Source organism: Abramis brama (genome assembly GCF_963993115.1).
Source record: "Abramis brama genome assembly, chromosome: 11".
Lineage (NCBI taxonomy): Eukaryota > Metazoa > Chordata > Actinopteri > Cypriniformes > Leuciscidae > Abramis > Abramis brama.
The window spans coordinates 8,864,976-8,887,183 of NC_139973.1; the positions used below are offsets into that span (position 1 = coordinate 8,864,976).

The following is a 22,208-nucleotide window of genomic DNA, read 5'->3' on the forward strand; positions in this document are numbered from 1 at the left end:
TTCATTATTCAGCTCCCCCATCTCACTCCAATAGCTGTTTGTGTCAGTGATCTGGGCACCTGTGTGGTGTCAGATGTTGTTTTTGCAGATTTTACCATTTAACTGAAGGATAAACCATAAAGAATTCTGTTATTGCCTCAAAGACATGTTCAATATTTGTACATTAGAAATGTGTAAGTACACTCAAAAAAGAAAATTGTCATTATTTACTCGCTCTTAAACAGAAGCATGTTTATGTTCTATGTTACTGAGAAAAAGTGAGAATGTCCAGGTTGCTCCTTTTGATAAAACTAAAGTGGATGGTGACCAGAAACCATGTTATTTTCCTATATACTATATGTTCAAGTCTTCTGAATTGCTTTGTGAGGAACAAGCCAATATTCATTACTACATATGTTCAAATATGGAACATTCACAGTGTGAGAACTACTTTGTTTGCATACAGCCGGAAATGCAATTTACTCAATGTCGTAGAAAAATGAGGAGGTGGTGGTGAAGAAACTGCACACCTAATTGGTTCTCAGATGAAATATGCCAGCTATGAAATTAGGCAAGATTTTTACTTTGTGTGCACTAACATTCAGCTTATTGCAATGTTTTCTGAAGTGACTGATGACTTGATGCCGAAAATTCAGCTTTGCCATCACAGAAATGAATTAAATTTGAAAATATATTACCATTAAAATTTTATTTCTAGTAATATTCACTAATATTACTAATATTCGCAACCTCTGGTCACCTTTCACTTGTAATGTGTAGAAAAAAGCTGTGTGGGGGGGGGGTGAACTGTTTCTTTGACACATTTTTACATAGAAGGAATGGTTTTGAAATTATTGTCTTACCATATTTTATAAAGTGCTAAGAGTTATGTTATACACAAAAAAAGAAGAAAAAACCCTGAATCTGTCAATGAGTAGTTGGGCACAGAATCAGTTTAATATAAGGCGAAGACAAGAGCTAGGGTGGAGCTGAACTCCCTCCTCCTCAGCTCCTGGTTTTGGTCTCAAGAGTCAGTGTTTTCTGCCAGGCGGAGGCAGCTGTGTGAGGGTAAATCAGGTAGTCAGAGAGAGAGAAAATGGGGGAGCTGTTCAGTCGTCATGTCGCTGGAATCCAGCAGATCCCAACAGAGCCAGAGCTTGACTTCTGCCAACTCTGGCTTAAAGTGTGTGTGTCTATATGGACATGCAAGCATGCACACGAGGGGCTCTATCAGGGGCAGCACTGAAGCCAAGGAGAGGGATCACTTTCAGCTGCTACTAAAGTGCTGACTTGCTCTCTCTCTCGCTCTCTCTCTCTCTCCCGCTGCCCTGCCTTCGACTCCTTCCTCCCTGGTGCAGTATCAAGTCAGTTTAGGGCATCAATCAAGCTGTGTAACTTTGCTCTTCCCGTGCGGTAACTTTACTATGCTTCAAAAGCCTCATCTCCGACTCTGATTTAAAAATAATTGCGGCGAACATGCTTTTGTTTCTTAAAGCTCTCCGCGGAGCAGAGGCATCCATCATTCACTGCTGGAGCCCTGCGTTTAAACTTGTTTTTCGGGGAGAATTTGTCAGAGATTGACTTTTTTACTGTACTTCCCTGAGATAACTTGATAAACAACACTGAATGTCTCTCTTTTTCTCTCTTTGCTTTCAGCAATAACTTTCACAGAAGAGGAAAAGGAGCAGATGAGGAAATTCACAAACCGTTCATACTTACTGGATAAGAAAGCGCGCTTCCACGTCTGGCTGGGTTTGGTGGACATCATTCTGGCGTATGTCTATGATGTGCGCACTACAGAGGGAGAGCACAATGTAAGTGCACGCTTGAATGCCACAGATGACTCTCTCGGCTAGTAAGTGGGTTTGGCGTGCAGGTCCTGGCATTTTCACATGCAATAAAGCTCCAGGAAGTTTATACATTCCTGTAATGTTTTCCAGATAGTCTCTTTGGAGGCCACTGCACATGGTAGTAATTGTAAAAAATAAATATGAAAAATATCAAATTGGTGGTTATGTTTTGAAACACAGTTTCCGAAACTGAAGTAATAGAATGTTGCATGGGCTTCGGTTTTTGAAGAGGTCTGTTGGATTGACTCCCAAGCTTTATATGTTAAATGTACAGTAGAAATCTGGGCTTCCATTCAATCATAATAGCTAGAGGACATATCAAACCTTCTTAAAACATTCTCTTGTCTAAAGTGATAAATTTAGCATTGGAGCTGTGTCTTTGTGGTTAGCGCTTGTGCTCAGTGAGCCGTGGTGCTCATGTGAGTGACGGGAGTTTGAATCCGTCAACATTTCCCCTCTTTTCCTTAATTCTTGTTCTTTCATCCCTGTTGACTTAATGGAAAGTGTCAAAATAGGGATGCGCCATATCAATATTCTGGCCGATATCAATAAGCCACTAATTATACTTATTTTATGGCTGATAACCGATAAATGTCTGAAGTTTGATACTATTTTGTGTACTCTACCGTTCATGTGTTTGGGGTTGGTAAGAAGTATTTTATGCTCACAGCATCAAAAATACTTTTTTTACACAGTACGTGCACTTATCTAAGAAAGTACTGGGTAATATAAGGGAACTACATGGGTTAGGTTTAGGGGTTAGTACATAGTTATTACCCAGTTATTGCAATTGCTATAATATGTACATAGTATGTACATGGGGAACGGGACTGTAAAATAAAATGCTACCAAAAATACAGTAAAATCAGCAATACTGTTAAATATTATTACAATTTAAATGAATCATTTTCTGACATCAGTGTATTTTGAGCAATGGTCAATATTGTAGCATTTACTGAATAACACGATTTATGTAATATTAAACTTTAATATTGGTTAATTGCTAGTCATAGTTAAGGGATGGTCACACTGCACTTTTCCTTCCATTGACTTCCATTCATAGGAATGCGAATGCAGAAAACAAGAAAACATAAGCTGATGTGAATTTTGCTGTGTTCCAAAGTTCAAGTTTGGTGAACTCTGCCCTACAATTTCATATCACATAAAGACATGACTAATAGATGATCTGAGTGACCTCTTAGCTGAAATAAAAGAATGCAAACTTTAAATCTGCAGAAATGCAGCATTGCAATAAAGTAGAGTACATTACATATTTTACATTTGTTCATTTATTATATGCTGAATTGCATTTTTTTAAAAGAGCGTGGCATCATACTACTGTTGATGCCACTGTTGCAACTGTTGCAGTGTCTCTAGAAATTTTGGCATGCTTAAAGTCTAGTGTGACAGCAGCTTTATGCTAACAATTTGACCAGCTTTATATAGCCTGCCGTGTACAGTGTCTGACATCAGTATAGTTCAGTTTTGTATAAAGTGTAGGATCGTTGATGGCAATATTGATCAATGCTGTTGTGATTTCCAGGTAGAGTCAGCCTGGACCATCAGGAAGCTCAGCGGTACTCTCAGCTGGCTGGAGGTATGTCATACATTTAGCAGCATAACAAAACACGACATGGCCTTGAAGGAATGAACAAACAAATGAATGCGTGAGTGACCGTTAACAAGATTTTAACTTACAGGGTTCACATATGTGGAGACTCTGGCTTTGTTCAAAGCTGAGCTTTAAGACTCAACGTCTGCTCTGCCATTCTGCAAGTGATTAAATCTGATCTGTTTGTTCAAACAATGTAGTCAATATCCCATGTATCTACTTCAGTTGCTATAGTAATATTGTAAGCATCAGCACAATGCCAAGAAACTTTCTCATACTACAAGTGAGAGTAGCTGTCAGTGTGGAAAGAAAGGTCAAACAAAACATGGACATTTTGCCTCTGCTCATGTCCGTCATGCTGAACTTAAGATGTATGAGAGAACATAAGTAACAGATTTTTACACATTCATGAAGATACTGCTGACTTGTTCCTTCATTTCACTATTCCCTTCACAGTTTTCACTATACAGCGTCATCATGATGGAATGGAATAAATTCTCAACATTAGGAGGAAATCAGTTGAAGCACTAAAATTACTAAAACTGAAGATTAAACAGAAAAAAACAAATACTAAAAAAATCAGATGCACATAACAAAATAGTTGAAAATTAAAAAAAGAGAGAAATCCAATTCAAAATATAGCTGCGAGCAGCGATTACGGGCCCAAGCCGGTGGCACCGCAACCCCAGTGCCTTTAGTTACTTAAAGGCTCCGGGGTGGCGGTGCCGCCGGCTTTGGCCCTTCATCGCTGCTCGCAGCTATATTTATTTATATATATATATATATATATATATATATATATATATTTTATATATATATATATATTACTTGTCTTACCTTATTCTGATTTTATGATACACTCAAAATATTCCACAACATTGATTAACGTTGATTAACCCGTTGATTAACCGGTGGTAAAATACTCTCACTGTCACATACCTAGTATATTTTTATATAGATACAATAGGCCTACCTGATTTTGAACACAAGAGGGCAGTATAGCACTATGAATGACATGATTTATTTATTTTTTGGACTAAAAAAACATTCTGGCTGTTTTTAAACTTAAACAATTATTAAATTGAAAAAAAGAATAAAATGGGTTTAGTTCTGATATTTGTATAATTTTATATAGAAATAAATGATATATAATTACATTTTTAGAAGATATGAGGCTTTTAGTTTTTCCTTTTTTGACATTATTTAATCCCTCACCATAGCAAAACCGTTTGAGATATTTATTATCCGTTCACAATTTAGCATCTTTAATGTATTTTCATCGTGTTGAAAAAGTTTAGTGTGAATAAAATAAACCATTTAAGAGGAGTGGGTAAAAATTCATAGGCTGATTTTGCAAAGAAATCCACATTCAAACCAAAATATCTGACTTCCTGTTGCTCGGAGATAATGACTGTAAATTAGAAAGTTGTCCGGCTCGATGAGACCAATATACGTATTGATTTTTTAAACTGTAGGTAAAACTAACCCCCCCACTTTTGTCAAAAGCATTTTGAAAGTGACACACTTCCTGCTGCCAGTTGGTGGCGCTATAACTTTGACTCACAATAGTTACATCCATCTGATCGGCCTCTTACCACAAACACACTGCTGAAGTTTCATCAAGATCAGTTAATGTATGCAGAAGTTATACAACTTCCTGTCTCTCTTTTCTCGCCATAAATTCGTTTCCTCGCCATGGCCAAACCGTTCGAGATATCAAAAATCCATCCACAATTTAGCATCCTCAATGTCTTGACTTCATGCACAACGAGTTTGGTGGGGATCGGCTGAATTCTCTAGGAGGAGGACATCAAATTCCACAGCAAGCGTTTTCCAAACAACCCATAATAGCCGACTTCCTGTTGGGCTGGCGTAAAACTTGAACGAAGGAAAGTTGTTCGGCCCAATGAGATCAATATGTGTACCGAGTTTCATATTAATTCATGCAAGCGTGTTTGATCTATGGACCAAGTTTTCAGACCCCGTTCAAGGGGGCGCTGTTGAGCCCCCCTGCCACGCCCGTTTCTGAAACTTTGCACGTCTACTGGCTAATAAATGTGATGTGTCTGTCGAGTTTCATCCAATTTCAAGCATGCTAAGAGTCTCAAAAGCATCAAAAAAGAATATTAAAGTTCGATGCGTTGCCATGGCAACAGTCATGGCAACATATCAATAATACTTTCACAGGTCTACATCTGCCGTGTGTCTACATTATACACATAAAGTTTGAAGCAAATCGGGTAAAAATAACGGCTTTTGTAAAACTTAGAGCACGAAAGTTGTTCGGCCCGATGAGATCTATATGTGTACTGAGTTTCATATTATTCCAGGGGGCGCTGTCGAGCCCCCCTACCACGCCCGGGTACCAGCTTCAGTCCGGCCCTGATGGCCGCAGGTTCTGACGTGTGTGCAAAATTTCAAGAGTTTCTGAGTATGTTAAGGGCCCCAAAAGTGGCAAAAAGGCAGAAGAAAAATAATAATAAAGAAAAAATATATAAATAATCCTTACGAAAACAATAGGGCCTTCGCCCTTTCAGGGCTTGGGCCCTAAATATTCATAAATGCTATAATAGTAAATAAATAATACTAAAACAACACTGGTTTGTTATACGAGGGATGATAAAGGGAGTGTTCATGGATGCAGCTCTAGACAGTACTGCACACTTTGTATGACGCTACTTGTGCTTAACATCGCAAATTTTACCTGAACAGAAGCTTAAGATAAGGGTATGCAGCATTCTGGTTACATTACATTAGACATTTGTCATCCTCTGAACCACTGCTGATATTAAAATACATGCAGATTACACCACTGTCCATCTCTAAGCTCAGCCATTTTTAAAAGCATGTTCTTAACACTTGTCCTACCCAGATGTAACACACCAAGTTTCCTGCACCAATTAATTGGTCTAAATTTGAAATGCAACAAAAAAACCAATTCACACATCTGATGTGCATTCTGGGCTATTAGTTACTGCAGAAATTGAAAAATAAATATTGATCATTGGTGTCTCCGAGTACTCGATTATTCTTGCTTATCCCTGATTTGCATAAACGTGTGTATAGTGAAATGTAGCAGACAGGCATTTACATTTTCATCATCAGCATAATCCATCCTGTGCCATAGTGGACACCAAAGCGAGGGACACATTTAACCTTAAACTGCTTGCGTATGGTTAACAGAGCTCTAAGCTTTGTGTGCGTGTGTACGCGTATCCTGACTCCTGGGGCGGCAGCAGTCCCTAATCCCCCACATTTCCACAGTGAGTGTGACAATGAGGACGAGTAACCCGACACCTCTCCCAGCTCAGCGCTGAGAGCCAGCACTCCGCTGCAATACTGATAATGGAAGGGTGGTAATGACATCTTCCAACTGCCTGCTCTCTCTCTCACACACACACAAAACAACACAAACCCTCTGCCCCCTCATTTCCTCTTTCACTCTTTCCTTTTTAGTGCTTGCAAAGCAGCTCTATATTGATCTTCCTCAAACATTCGTGTTAGGGTTTTGTCCCAAACCTCTGACCTCTGAAGTATTAAACAATGTTAATTTCGTTTCGTCAACGAAATATTTTCACTGATGAAAAATGAGACAATAACTAAATAACCAGTTTTTAATGACAAATACTTTGATAAAAAACTATTGACATTTTCGTCAACGGATAAAAACGAGACTAAAATGTTAGGGAGGGACGATTTGTGAACTGATGCCCTACGTGGTGGATGCACACATTTGAATTGTAACGTGCTGATCCACACGCTGGGACCTAAGTTGGCATACACTTGCTGCATGTCTCATAAAACGTTCAAAAATGTAAACGTGGGGAAGAGAAGAGCAGACATATGGAATAATCTGAAAAAACCGTGACGACACGAAAAAGAGCTTAATGCAATGCGGTTTTGGGTGCACTCACAGACGTTAGTGCACGAGTAGTGGCCTACTCAACTGAGCTATCTTTCACATCTTTCCACTTTTCTGTTGTGCAGTCATTTAATTTTTTTTTTTTTAACATTGACATATGTTGAGATATTCTTGAGGATGATCTTGACCTTCAACCTTTATGTCTTGGTCAAAAAGCCTTCTCCAAAACTATTTTGTAAAATAATAAAAATTTAACGGACAAATGCACGCCAAAACTGACATTTTGGCATAATTTTGTGAGTATTCACTTGAACGCAGTTGGTTATGTCTTAAGTGACATAATCGGATTATGGATCCGTGCAGTCGGCCTTAAGTCGGGTTAGTTCACCCAAAAATGAAAATGTTTTGTTCCAACCCCGTAAGACCTTCATTCATCTTCGGAACACAAATTAAGATATTTTTTTATTAAATCTGAGAGCTGGATCACTCCTTCATAGGCTTCTAAGACATTATAACTTGCTGGCCCAGAAAATGTATTAAAGACATCGTTAATATAGTCCAAATGACTACAGTGGCTCAATCTTAAGTTTATAAAGCGACGAGAATACTTTTTGTGCGCAAAAAAACCCCAAAATAACGACTTTATTCCACTATTCATTTCCTTCTCTCTGGGCCTCGAGTTTTTTCACGTAGTGTTTTAGCGCAGCGCGTCTGTGTTGCACGTTAAAACACTACGTGAAAAAACTCGAGGCCCAGAGAGAGTGATCCAGCTCTCAGATTTAATCAAAAATATCTTAATTTGTGTTCGAAGATGAACGAAGGTCTTACGGGGTTGAAACAACATGAGGGTGAGTAATTACTGACAGAATTTTCATTTTTGGGTGAACTAACCCTTTAAAGTGACAGCAGTCTAAACCTGCTGCTGTCCGTCATTAATGTTAATCAGAAAACCAAAAAAAACATCTTGAATGAATAACTTTAATAAGGATTCATCTATATTTATACAAATATATATGTCTGCTTGAAAGAATGAAGAATGTTGTATGCAAGTTGTTGTAAAGAATGCATATATCATTGATTAAAAATACCATGTTCTTGTTTATTTATGAGAAGTGATTTTATTTAATTTTAAGATAGTCATGTTATATGTGTCCGATCAGTTAAATCTGTGTCTGTATTGCATGTTCAAACCTTACTATCTTTCATATTAACAGGTTAATAGATGTTTTCTCCAGGAGTATGTAATGAGTTTTGAAATTTTAGAGAAAAGCTTAGTTGATGCATTACAATTGAACTAAACCCATTCGAATTTAGTCGACTATATCGACTGTTGATTTAGTTGACTAAAATCTTATATTTAGTCAACCAAAACTAGACTAAAACTAAAACAATTCAGATGACTAAAATATGATTTAAACTAAATCAAAATTTGCTGTCAAAATTAACACTCGTGTTAAACTTCTGCAATTTATTCTGCCTACAGACTCTGTTAAAACTTTGATTTGTAGATCATTTCAGCCTTATGTTTGCTATGTGTTTTTATTTTTATTTCACAAAGTAGTCTATATGACCTATATAAGCCATTTGAAATCATATGAAAGTTTTGTGCTAGGAACAGACCATTCTGTCCATGTTATTCACTGAACACTCTTGACATAGTTCTCCTTGAGAGTTCATGAAAAGCAGCCAATTTTGAAACTTTTCTTTTCAATGAATTGGTTTATCTGGTTCACAAAACCAGGTTGAATTATTTGTTGACAAGTTGGATTTATCTGGCTCTTTGGTTCTTGTCACTAGTTTCATTTTGGTCAATGCAATAAACTTGATGGCAATTCTGTGTCTTGAATTTTTATATATAAATATTTGTAAAAATTGTTATTATATTTATGAATAATTTTTTAGCACGCTGGCATTTATTTATTTATTTATTTATTTATTTATTTATTTATTTATTTATTTATTTATGTTAATTGTTTCATCCATGCTGAATGATTCATTCGTTTCTCTTGTATGAAATGGGATGAGTAAATGATGACTGAACATCATTCAAATATTTGTATGACAAATTATGATTGTCTTGCAGTTATTTGCATACTAACTTGTGATTGGTCTTTTCATTCATGCATCTATTAAACCATTTAAAGCCACCTACTGCTACAAACACAGTGTTGCATTATGTGACGATTCTTATGCACAGCCAGTAGAACTCAAAGCACTGTCTCTGAGGCATTTCATTTACACAGAACAATGGCCTGAAACTGAAGCGTCCTAAAACTTCAGTGCTATTCTTCAGCTATCTTGCAAGCACTGGTATTTCCTTCAGGAAATGCTAATGTAGTTTCTCAACACCCTATCATTGTCTCCCCCCTCTCAATCTCCTTCATTTCTCTTCCTCTCCACCCTGTGTTTTGCCTAACCACTGTAAAGCCAGTGCTCCTTGAGACACCCCCCCCTCCTCAGCAGGCTTATTTACACCAGTGTTTAATAGCCTGGGGGAGTGCATGAGCTATGATGACATGCTAGAATGGCTCCGGGTGCATTCTTAACAAGCTGCTGAGAGAATAGCGGAGGGGAGGTAGAGTGGGAGGCTGGAAAACGCAAAGAGAAAAGAGAGAAAGCGAGAGAATAAAGACATGTTTTTCCCCCCAAAGCACTTGTCTGTTGATGCTTAGACTACAGAGAACTCTGAGGCAAGCGATTAAACACTGTCTACAATTAAGAACGCCGCTTGCCAAGGTGTTTAAAAGTTGACCTACTATTTACCCTGCTAATAAAACGAGAAGTCGTTGGGAATAATTAGAGCAATTTGCTGTAATTACCAGTGGAGTTAAGAAATGATTGATGTAATATGCCTAGACAGATCTGGAGCAATTTACAGACCACGCTTGTGTGTGTGTGTGTGTGTGTGTGTTACAGACGTATCACTCGGTACAAGATGTGCTGGTGTCTTTCGGCAGGAGGACTTTGTGCTACCCGCTCTATCGGCATTTCTCCCTGATCACAAGAGTTGTGAAAGACGTTGCTTGCATTTTTCAGTCTGGTGAGTCCTGTCCCTCTTTTTTTATTTCCCAGTTAAAAACAGACCTCTTAGCCATTTCCATGCCACCAAAGGATCGGGTTGAGGGTCAAGACTAAACACATGACCTGATCCTCACCCTGTAAACCCTGCAGTGCTTCCACCTCATTACAAGAATCCCTGCTGCCAATGAAAGCAAGCGCATCTCTTTCAACTTCATATCGCCAAAAAGGCAGGTTTATATAAAATAATAATATTATTATTATTCTTTTTTTTTTGTTGCAGATCTTTGAAGTCTTTACATTTTAGTAACCAATAGCTAAAAAACTAGTTGATACTGTATTAGTCCTCTGTTATAGGTCATTTTACTTTTCTAATGACTTTTCTATAGTGCAGTCATTTAATATTTTTTTAATACAACAAATACATAATTATTTTTTATGCCTATAACATTCAGAATATGAAATATTATTAATACAAAAAAAAATCAAAACAAGTCTAAAATAAGAATGTTTAGATTTTTTTTTTTTTTATTGTAAAAGAGTCCCATCCCACATATTTTGTTCTCAGTAAATCTCAGAAATGCATCACACTACAGAAGTGTGAGTTGCGAATGCTATTTCATGTTGACTTTAAGAGACTAATGACAACAAGAGCTTGACAGGCAACCTAAATTTACCCACAGCAGACGGTGTTGCTCACTCTGGACCAAATTTAACACCACGCTCAATAACCCTCCCTGATCAGCAGGGTGCTTTGGTAAAAGACATTTTCCATGACAAGTCAGTCAACAGATTGCTCATGTCTTGGTGTGCTTAGTCTTGCTGTTCTGTCAGCGTAAGTGGGAGGGGGGGTTAAGAATGAGGGAATCCGAGAGGGTTGTCTCCTCACTTCTGAAGAAATCAGCGATTCTGCCGAGTAGACACTGTTGCCTTTGATATCTCTGCGAGAGGAGCAACCTTTAAATCAAAGAAGCCATCTGTGGGAGAGACAGAAGCGCTGTGTAAACACATTTTGGGGCGTGTGTGGTGAGATTATCCAACACATGTTGATTTTAGCGCTCATAAATAACTTCAATTAAAGGGCTTGTAAGGTTTGGGATTAGCAAGGTTGGTTGATTTGAGAAGTTAAGTCAGAGCAGAGACTACATAACAAAACAAGATTAGATAAGCAAAATCACACTTCACTGATTTCAGGTTCATGTCAGGTACTGGCAGCTTTCTGCACTGACTGAGAATGACAAGTACTCATGGAAGATTTCATAAAGAAACATTGTTTGCATTGAAAAATTTGTCTACTTATGACAAGTGGTTGAAAAAGAAAGGCACTTGGAGACGTCAACTGGGAAGTCTTTTTAGATGTAGGCAAAAAATAATTTTGATGAAAAACACATAAAAAAAATTCTGGTGAAATGGAGTATGTTACACAACTGAACCTTTCCCATTAAGACCAGGGATGGGTATTAAGAAAGTAAGTAGGATCGGTTTAGCTTTCAGGTTGACTCTAAAGACCAGATAAAAAAATGATGATCCAGTCAAATCAGATTTACAACCAGCAAAGCCTCACAAGCAATAAGGCTCCCCTTTAATGAACGGTAACAGCGGTGTGACTCCCCTCGGAAAGCAGGCTATCCTGTGACACCTTGACTGTCCTGGGTAATTAATTTGTCGGCGGAACATGAATGGAGGTGTGTATCTGATGTGTGTGTACTCTAATTTGAGGCACTTCGTTTAACCAGCTGTGAAAGCAAACAGTTGTAGGTAGTAGGAAAACAAACCCATTAATGATCCTGCACGAGGAAAGCCGTGATGGAAATGCTATCCAGGAGTAAATATTTGAACAGCCCTCTGGCAGCTTGTCTGGTTGTTCTCCAAGAGATCCTGCTAAAGTCAGCGGCCCTCAAGGAGATTGAGGAGGGAGACTATGGATAACGGCCTAAAAGATGCACTGTGGGCAAATATAAACACTCATATATAATCTGAACGTTCAGGTGCATGCCTTTATTTCATTTAACTGCATAGCTTGGATTCAGTTTCCACTTGTTTTGCTCTGCACCGGTATGAGCTTTATTAGTTAGCACAGTGTTTCCCAACTTTTTGCCATTGTTACCGAGATGGTCCTCCTCACTGCAGAACACGAACATTACATATACCTAAACCTACCCATCTCCACCCCCTGATCCCTAAACCCACCCCTAAACCTACCAATCTCCACCCCTTAGATCTGGATCCAACTCCGCCCCCTGGATCTCATGTACTGCAGTGAGGTGCTACTGTTGTTACCTCCATAGCGCCATGTTAAATACCCTTTATATGTACTAGGCTTAATTCTAGGTTTAATTGTTTTCTATTTGTATATATTTAAAAATGTTATTTATTTTTGTGATGGCAAAGCTGAATTACATGCTAATATGCTGATTTGCTGCTCAAGAAACATTTCTTATTATCAATGTTGAAAACCGTGTTTGTGGAAACAATGATATATATTTTTTTACATTTTTTGAGGATAAACTTCAAAAGAACAGTATTTATTTGAAATAGAAATAGTTTGTAACAAAGGACTTTACTGTAACTTTTGAACAATTTTACTTTCAAATGGTAGTATACATCGTTTTATCTTTTGGTTTGGAAGCAGGTTCATTTTCATGGCATTTTGTAAAAAAGCTCTTTTACATCAATCAGTGCTTGTTTTTTTTGTTTTGTTCTGTCGTAGCTTATTGAGATTCATTGTTTTCCTTGGCATGAATTGTCATCTTTAAGCCAACGTGATCAATCTTAAAAAGTACATTGCCGTATTCACGATGATAGATGTAGGCCATTTGATGCGGCATAATTTGATGTCAATGTTCTTTAATGTGATTTTTGCAGCTGTTTCACGAGTATTGCTCCTTTGTTCACTCGTGTGAGGTTTTTCCACACAGACAGCAGTCAGTGTCACCCTTTGTATGATTAATAAATTGGTGGTTTAACGCTGAATCTCACCAAGTTTGTCAACAACATATCCAGGTCATATTTCACACCAAAATCAAAGAAAAATATGAAGCCTGTTTGATGGACCTTTTATTTTGTTAGGCATTTTACAATATTCTCATGACAATTAAGCACAGACATCTTTCTCCCCTTAAAAGTAGCGATACTGATGACACATGTTTTGCAAGTAACATATAAATCACAAATATATCATTATATTATAGTAGAAGCTTTACCAGTGAATTTGATGTCACAAATCAAGATAGTAGCTAGTGAAAGACTGATAATGGGTTTTATTTTCTTAATGCAATTTTTATTTATTTTTACTTTCTTTTGAATTTTTGGATGAAATATGACCTAGGCATATTTTTGGGCAGGCTTTGCGAGATTGTGGACCTTTACCATCTGAACTTCCAGGGCCCAAATCTCACCTTGTCACCCCATTCCTCCTCTTCCTCTTCTTTCTTCTCTTCTCCTCAACTTCTTCCCCTGAGACGCCTGATTGCAGCACATGATTAACTGGCTCAACATGCAATCTAAACCCAGCACACATTGCACTGCACAGTCCCACAGCTGGTCTTCGGAAGAATCCAAAAGCTTTCTTTTCCTCCACTCTCCCAGGGAGCAGTGAAGAAAAGTAGAAAACCCTTCAATTATAGATGGATGAAAGTCAGAGAAAGCGAGAGAGGGAGGAAGAATGGAGAAAGACAGAGTACGGTTCAAGTTCCTGGAGTTTTTCTCGCATGTCCTGAAGCTGGAAGCCACTGCGGCTGCTCTGGGTAAGAGCTCCAGCTTAAATGGGAACCAAATGTTTGTGTAAGGCTTTCCTCGGTGCGAGTGCACTGTTTGTTTTCTGAGGCGGCTGGAATGTCTCCACCGGCTGCCAGGCTATTCTGTGGGCAGCTCGAGAATCCTCGGGGTCCTGCTTTCGCTTCACAACTGAGCCCGTTGCATTGCGCTGAGGGGATATTTTTGCACCTTATTTGGGAGACGGGTGTTATGACAACAAATATCATTGCTGCTGCATGGTGCCCTTAAGGTGTTTGTGTGTATGTGGGTGTGTTTTTTGTGTATTGTGGAAGCATCTGCCAGGACGGAAAATACAATCATCTCAAAAAGCATCTGCTTAGCACAGATTTCCCTTTTTTGCTCCAAAATAGTTGCAGTTAATCACTAACTCCACTGTCTTTACTGCTTAAAAAAAATCTCCAAAAAAGGAAGGAATTCCAAGGATTCTTAAAATAAAGATGAATTTACTATTAAAAAAAATAATGGCAAACTATTTTCATAGATTCAGTTAAGTTTTTGTTTCCCCGCTGGTTTAAGCATAAACCTCACTAATAAACGCATACTTCTGTGTTTAGGCTGATTCAGTGCATGTTTTCTTTGTCACAGGGAAGGCCTGCATCCTGAAATGTCTGCTAGCCATCCATAAGATCTTCCGGGAGAACGATCCAGCCTATATCCTCAATGACCTCTACATCACGGACTATTGCATCTGGATCCAGAGGATCAAGTATGTTCGGTCCAGTCCAGCCTGAATCAGCCAACCTGAAATGAACTAGGTCCAAAATCTGACCATCTGCTATTCATGCCGTGTTGATGAATCCCTGCTGAGAGCTAAACCGCAGGTTCATTAAAGCAGTGAGTCACAAGAGATAGCGTTATAGTGATTTTACTAGGGGTAAGAGGTTTTTCAGAATCTCGCAATATCAAGTCCAGGTCACATTTCACACCAAAATCAAAAGATGAAAATAAGAAATTGTTTCGCATAAAGAGAGATTCCTGCATTTTGACATTTCCATGACGGTTAACCACATTTTCACCACATCAATTAAAGTACTATTACTACCATGAAATTTTTTTAAATTAAACTATAAATGTTGTATATAATTAGTATGTAACATATTTAAATAACTTTTTTAATTAAAAATTCGTATTATATTCTATGAGATTTTTTTGCATTACGGTAATGAGAATTTGCGTGGAAATTGTCATGAAAATGTCAAAATGGTCGCTAAAATAGGCTATATTTTCTTTAGGCAAAATAATTTATTATTTGTTTCTTTTTTGGGTTGAGAGAAGCTCCATAAATGTTTTTGTCAGGTTTGGTGAGATTTACCTTCTTAGGCACAATGTGAAACAGAGTGCCTAAAACCAGCAAGCAATAATATGGCACAAATTATGAAGTTTATTATGAGAGTCCAAACGGTCCATTTCATATTTTTTTTGTTTTAGTTCAGTCTTAGTTAGTTAAACAGAACCACAGTGCTTGAACTTGATTCATGATGAATGGTATCGCAATCATGATTGTGCTCTGCATTTTTTCTAATCACTTCCATGTTTAAAATGCGAACTATAGCATAATTCAGTAATGAGATCTACTCTGCTTCCCGGCTGGTGTTCAGCTAAAGTCGTACGCTTGTCTATAAAGAGTCCAGTTGAAAAATGTGCTTCTGAAATTGTAGGCCCGGTGCCCAGATGCGATAAACGTCCTGCGGGGATTACGCAGACATTTTTCAGTCCTGTGTTTTGCCAAAGTGTAGATTTTCTGGCAAGAAAATGTCCTTGACAGCTAATTAATAATGGATGTGTAAAATGGCAGAGTTTAAATGTGCCTATTTTCTCAGTGAGACAAAGGGAGAAAATGAGGGAAAGAGACGGAGAGAGCAGAGGTGGGTACAGAGACTCTTTGTCCGTGGTCCATAGAGAACTGAACAGTTCCACTGTCAATGTGCTGGAAAATTCAGTCACTCTTGCTGGGCCTCTTAGTTACGGAGAAGAAAAAGCAAAAGGGCAAATAAGGCAAAGCACTATCATGTCTTTATTCCCTTCCTCTTATATTTAAAGTAAAATGGACATAAAATATTAAAAGGCAGGGAAAAAGGTGTCCTTAGGGTTCTCCATCGATCACTAAATGCATCATCTGAGGCATCAATATCATTGACCTGCAATTGAGTTCTTGTGTTTCTCTGTTCCTCTCCCTCTTTTGGTACTTTATTGAACAGAACTGAGGAAAAACAGACCGGAGAGCTGTTGAAAGGCGCAGCTTGCAGGATCTGTGACAGCACTCTAGTGCCGCTGATGTGTCTTAGTCATACTTGCCTTGAGGCGTTTGACATCTCTCAACATCACACTGAAAATTGATTTCCAGTTTGCTTCCTTTTAGAGTATCTTTATTTGTCTTGAAACAGTGCTGTAAACTTTTCCTTTGAGTTGAGACAAAACCCCTCTTGTCATGGGAAGTGACTGCAGGAGACTTTCTCCTCCTTTTAAGTGCTGGAGCATTTGATCAAATCCCCACTGCTCTGGTTTGTGTAGATAACTCCGTTATCATAGCAGGTTTGTTGTGACAGCGTTTTCAACATCTGACATATCCTCTGTCAGATTATTTAAACAATTTTCTCTTACAGAAAATCTCCTTCCAGAAGGACGCCCCAGTCTAGTTATCTGAGCGAGTTATCTTTGGCTACGTTCACACAGTGGCAAAATGCAGTTGTCAGTCTTGTTTTAGAATGCAAAATTGTTCAGAATTCAGAATTTCCATCCATTCATTCATCCATCCACAGACTTACAGATAAATAGAACGAAAGAACGATGGATGGATGGAAAATTTTGAATTTGAAAACAAAAGAATGATGGATGGATGAATGAAAATTCTGAATTTGAAATCCATCCATTCATCCATACATATAGATAGATAGATAGAATGATCGGTGAATGGGTGGAACTTCTTAATTTAAAATCCATTCATCTATCTTTCTTTTTGTCTGTCTATCGATGGATAGCTTTCAAATTCAGAAAGAACAATGGATGGATTGATCAAAATTCTGACATTGAAATCCATCCATCCATCGTTCTGTCTGTCTGTCTTATCTTTCATCGCTCTATCTACCAAACCGTAAAACTTTAAGGATTTTTTTAGCTTTTTCAAAACGAGTCCTCATCAAGACAGCATCCAAACTTGGCTTTTCTAGTTAAAAATTACAAGCATATACGTTTATTAAAATGTTATTTTACCTCATTCTACTTGCATCCAATTTTGAATTGCAATTCTTCATCCTGTTCCTAAAGGTTTTTTGACATGAAATGTGGTTTAGTGAATTTGCCCCTGACTGTGTGAATGTAGCCTTTGTGAGATCTCTGGATTATAGATGTTATCCAGTCTCATCTGTGGCAGCAGTTCCTCCTCAAATCTCGTATCGGCAGTCAGACACGATCAGCTGCTTGTGATGAATGCTGGGATTAATAAACGCTGCCCCTGAGGGATGATTTATATTGTCTCTCTCCAATCTGACCAGCTTTCTCACTCTTGAAGTCTTCCAGACTGCCGGAATGTCATGCTCAAATTTATGACGTCTTAAAGACTTCAGGTGTGATTTAAATCTCTGTACTGGCCCTCCGATCAACAACGAAACAAAGTGGATTGAGTTGGACACTCCTCTTTCTGCCTTTTTGACTGACACGGCTCAATGAATCATTGTTTGACATTCTGATGGCAATATGCCTGACAATCGCCACTGTCACTCAGTCCTTCTGTGTATGGTTGGAATAGTGTCTGACAAATTGTCCCATATCCATCCGCTATTGCAGATGTTCCCAACTTTTTACCTTAGCTGAACCTATATGTCCTAACTTGTTTATTAAAGTAATATTCATTAATGAGTTACTCATCGTCAAGGTGTTTCAAACCTGCATTTGTTTTTTTTTTTGTTTTTTTTGGGGTTTTTTTACAGACTGCCAAGCTTCACAAAGAATGAAAATGCACTATAAAAGTTTTCAGAGGTTTCAGAAGACTAAGGAATATAGGAAGTTGAATGGAGTTTTTCTTTGGAGTTTGACATTCCTTGGCCACTGTAAAAATTGAATTGGAATTGGATGAGGATAAGTAAATGATAGATGCATATGTTCCATTTGGATGGTATTAATTAGAAAAATCATTTTTATTTATTTTAGTATACTGTAGCATTTGAATTTGTTTACTAACTTATAGGGGAATTTCTAGCACACTCTTGGTTGGTAAACGGGAACATTGCAAGTTTGGGAATGAAAAGTACTAAAGACCACTAAAATAGTTTCCTTTTGTTTGTGTTCTGAGGTTCATACGTGTTCAAAACAATAGACACGGGGGAGAGAAAGAAAAGCAGTTTTGCATTAGCAAATATCTTGGAATGTATGCATGGAATGATCTCTGTGCTCTAGAGAGGCTGCAAAACAACTCGTTTGTACAAAAAGAAAACTCATGTTTTGCCTACAGACATTAGCTAAGCTTGCAAAACTTCCATACAATATATACAGTTGTCCTCCGTTTCAAAAGTCACCTTACAGCAGCTCTGCAATCAATTACAATCAGTGCAGATGAGGTTTTGCTGCACATTTCAATGTGGCTTCAATGTGTGCCGCTGATGCCATACTCTGAGACCACTGGCATTTTCTTATCTTTTCTTCCCCCCCCATCCAGCATCCAGAATCATTCCAGTGAGTCGACTCTTCGGCCAGTTCAGAAAGCAGATAAGATAAGGTGGAACTTACTGTGTTTCACTAAGTGCAATGGAGCTGTTATCTGACAGAGCCTTGCTTTTCATTTTCCCTTTGTGTTCAAACTCCTTAATTGGGTCAGTCGGATTCCGAACGGAAACCATGGCAACCTATTAAAGGTGAGCTTAAGAGTTTATCTTTTGACAAGATGAGAAAGTTGCTTTCTCTGACATTGAGAAACGACACATTGTCAGAGTATTGACGCTCAGCCAACTGTTTTTCTCCAGGGACTCGAGCCCCTTGCTTGAGGGTAAAGAGGTCTCCAGGGGCCACATGGGTCAGGGGTTTCGTAAAGCTTTGTGGTCAGTTGCCCCAGAGTGGACATTACTGTTGTCAGTTAGTGTTAGTGTCACAAACTGTGTTTTCACTTCTTGCATCAGTAGCCAAGTGAATTGTGAAATCCCTCTCTAGCATTGAGGGAAATCAGGCTTAAAATATTTCGGTTTGGTGTGTGTGTGCTGGTTAGCACTGTTTAGGTTATTAAGGATTGCTGTCACTTGAGTTTGGATGGCTTTGAGTTTGATCGTGACCTTTTTGGTTTTGTTCTCTGACATTTCACTGGCTTTCCATCCGATTCGAGAGGTTTACTTATGAACGTACTGATCAGCTTGGGTGTGTTTGGAAAAAATGGGGAATGACTGCATCTTGATTGTAAAAAGTAATTAATAGTGTTGGACTGGACTATATAGAAGTACCTGCAGGTGTCTTTGTCACTTATGACTGATGTATTCTGTAACTAAATTTGTCTAAATAATAGGGGTTTACTAAGTAAAGGCTGATTTAAATGTTGTTTTTTATAACCAATAATGATACAAATTATTTTCATGTGTAAGTATTCGACAACCAAATTGCAAAAACTTTTAATAGTTTGATTATCACAATCAAGTAGGGGCGTAACAATACATTATGTCGAGATATCGCAATATAAAAATGCGACGATATGTATCGGTGATGCAAATGATATGATATCCAAGACTCGGCTTACTGTATTTATAAGGTATAATTCACCAAAATTGTAAATTCTGTCTTCATGTACTCACCCTCATGTCAAAAGATCCAAAAAAGGTCATAAAGGCATCATCATAATAATCCGTAGAGCAGTCTAATCCATATCCAAATCATCTGAAGAGACACAAGGGCTTTGTAATGATAAACTGGTTTACAACGCAAATACTTGGGTAAACACGGATGTTCAAATGTGTGCGTGGCATGCAAGAACGACATGAGAGTGAGTAAATGGAGACAGAATTAAAATTTTGGGATGAACTAACTTTTAAGATTGGGAATAGTCATTCAGACGATTAGAACTGTGATTGATTGCATTGATCAAATGAAGCACGGACGCGCTGGAGCGGAACTCATCAAAGTGAAAGCACAAACATTATTTAAATCACCTTAACACATTTAGTTTTAGTAGTATGATTATTCAAAGCGTTTTAGATGGTTTATTCTCATCATGTAAGTGCATTAATAGCGGGAGAGGCGGGTCATAGCGAGCACCGGGAGAGTCTGTGCCTGTGGCTTGTCTTTAAGTGATCCAGTGAATGGCTGCATTGAAAGCGCGAGTGTACTGTGAAAAAAATAGTTTATGGAGTTTTTAGTGACAGTAGCCAACTACATTAACCCTCTGGGGTCTGAGGGTGTTTTGAGAATTTTTGCGCTTTTTTCTGTTGCTTATAAACATATTAATGGCTAAAGTCTCATGACACTGTATTCAGCACAAACTGGGCTACAATAATATGTGATCAACATGTTCTTGTTTGAGCGCGGTTCTGAGATGCAGAGAGTGGGGGAGAGAGAGAGAGAGATAGAGAGAGAGAGAGGATTGAAGTGTCCCGCTGGTGTGAGGAAAGTGATCCCGGTCTTAGAGCTCAAACAGATAAGTGGATCATATTCACACTCAGTGTGTGGTTTAGCGGCATTTGAACACTTCGGCTTGTAATGTCAGTCTTAGCTGTGACGGTGCTTCCAGTCTCCAGAATCCTCTCATGTAATATGCAAAAGGCTGAATGAAGCAATGCCACCAATTTGCAAAATATATACCTAGAATGGACCATTCATGTAGTCACTTTGAATAAAAGAACCCTCCAAATGAATGAACGTAAATGTGGTAAGGACTTGACTGAAATGTGTTCAACTCACAGTTAAGCCTTATAATGAATCATTTACTTCGTTTCAGTGACTTCATGAATCTGTGATAATCTGTGAATGTGGTCTTATGCCACTTTAAATGCTTTAAAAGACTAATCTCATTAAAAAGGCAGAGGTACATTTCGTCCTTGTGTCCTTGATTTGTATATCTTAAGAGCTTAATGTAGACGCAGCCTGAGAGCTTTGTCTGAAGTAGACGAGTAATTCACCACAGGTTCACCCCATCTCTCTAGACATAAAGGTCTCCACTATTTTCTCAAGCTGCCTCTAGTGTGTCTTTGTTGCGGCAGGCTTGTTTTTATTTCCCCCTTCTCCCAACCTTGAAAGCCGCCCCTTCTCGGTTAATTAAGGCGAACCACAACAGTGTCATCGTAATGACTGAATTGTGTACAACATTATCCTTCGCCCCAAAAGGGGCCTTTGTTTTCCACCGCAAGCGTGCATTCTCTCACCGCAGAAGTGAAGGAGGAGAGGGAGAGATAGAGACAAAAAAAAAAACAAGCGAGCCTCTACAATCCTAACTCAATAATGACTTCCCACAGGGAGAAAACGAATATGGCAAATGTTTGAAACGCCGCCGCCACTGCCACAGGATTTCCACCAACCACATTACTCCAGGAAGTGCTTAATAGTTTTATGAACTGTCTTTTTCCGTCTGAGAGCACTTGGTGCTTTTCAGAGAATTTTCTTTGTCCAGGGTTATCTAATATATAATAATATTGTAGTTATGAGCCACTAGTGACCAGAACCTGCAGATATCTGTATTCACGGTCTCAGAAGCAGGTGTTGTTAATAAGAAGTGGGGTTTTTTGGGGGGAAAACCACTGAACATGGGTAAAACACTCCCATTTACTACAAACTGTGACTGGAGGATTATTTAAAATGTATTCCAGCAGAGCATTTGTGTTTTGGGCTAGCCTATTATTTATAGATATTTGATGTTGATTTACATAATGAACAGCCATAATTGTTTGTTTACTAATAATTTCAGTTAAATGGTTTTGGAAAAATTCCCTCATAAAGATTAAAAAAGCTACTGAAAATAAATAGCAAGGGACAAATAATGACATTGATTTCAGACACTGGAACCTTTTTCATTAATTTTTTTAGCTGGTCAGATGATTTCAGATCTTTCAGGACTTTCCTTCCCGGACAATGGTAGGAAGACTGTTCCAAAGTTTTGGTGCTAAATAGGAAAAGGATCTACCGCCAGCAGTTGATTTTGATATTC

General features: G+C 38.3%; 1 protein-coding gene across 3 annotated transcripts in view; it reads left to right on the forward strand.

Moving 5' to 3' along the window:
- Window positions 1–22,208, forward strand: part of shq1 (SHQ1, H/ACA ribonucleoprotein assembly factor) — a 36,633-nt gene that overhangs the window by 9,040 nt on the left and 5,385 nt on the right. For all 3 annotated transcript variants that reach the window (XM_084129455.1, XM_084129457.1, XM_084129456.1), the window contains 4 exons: window positions 1,636–1,793; window positions 3,373–3,426; window positions 10,220–10,343; window positions 14,684–14,804. In XM_084129455.1, the coding sequence (XP_083985581.1) occupies window positions 1,636–1,793; window positions 3,373–3,426; window positions 10,220–10,343; window positions 14,684–14,804 (457 nt within the window). The remainder of the gene's footprint in view (window positions 1–1,635; window positions 1,794–3,372; window positions 3,427–10,219; window positions 10,344–14,683; window positions 14,805–22,208) is intronic.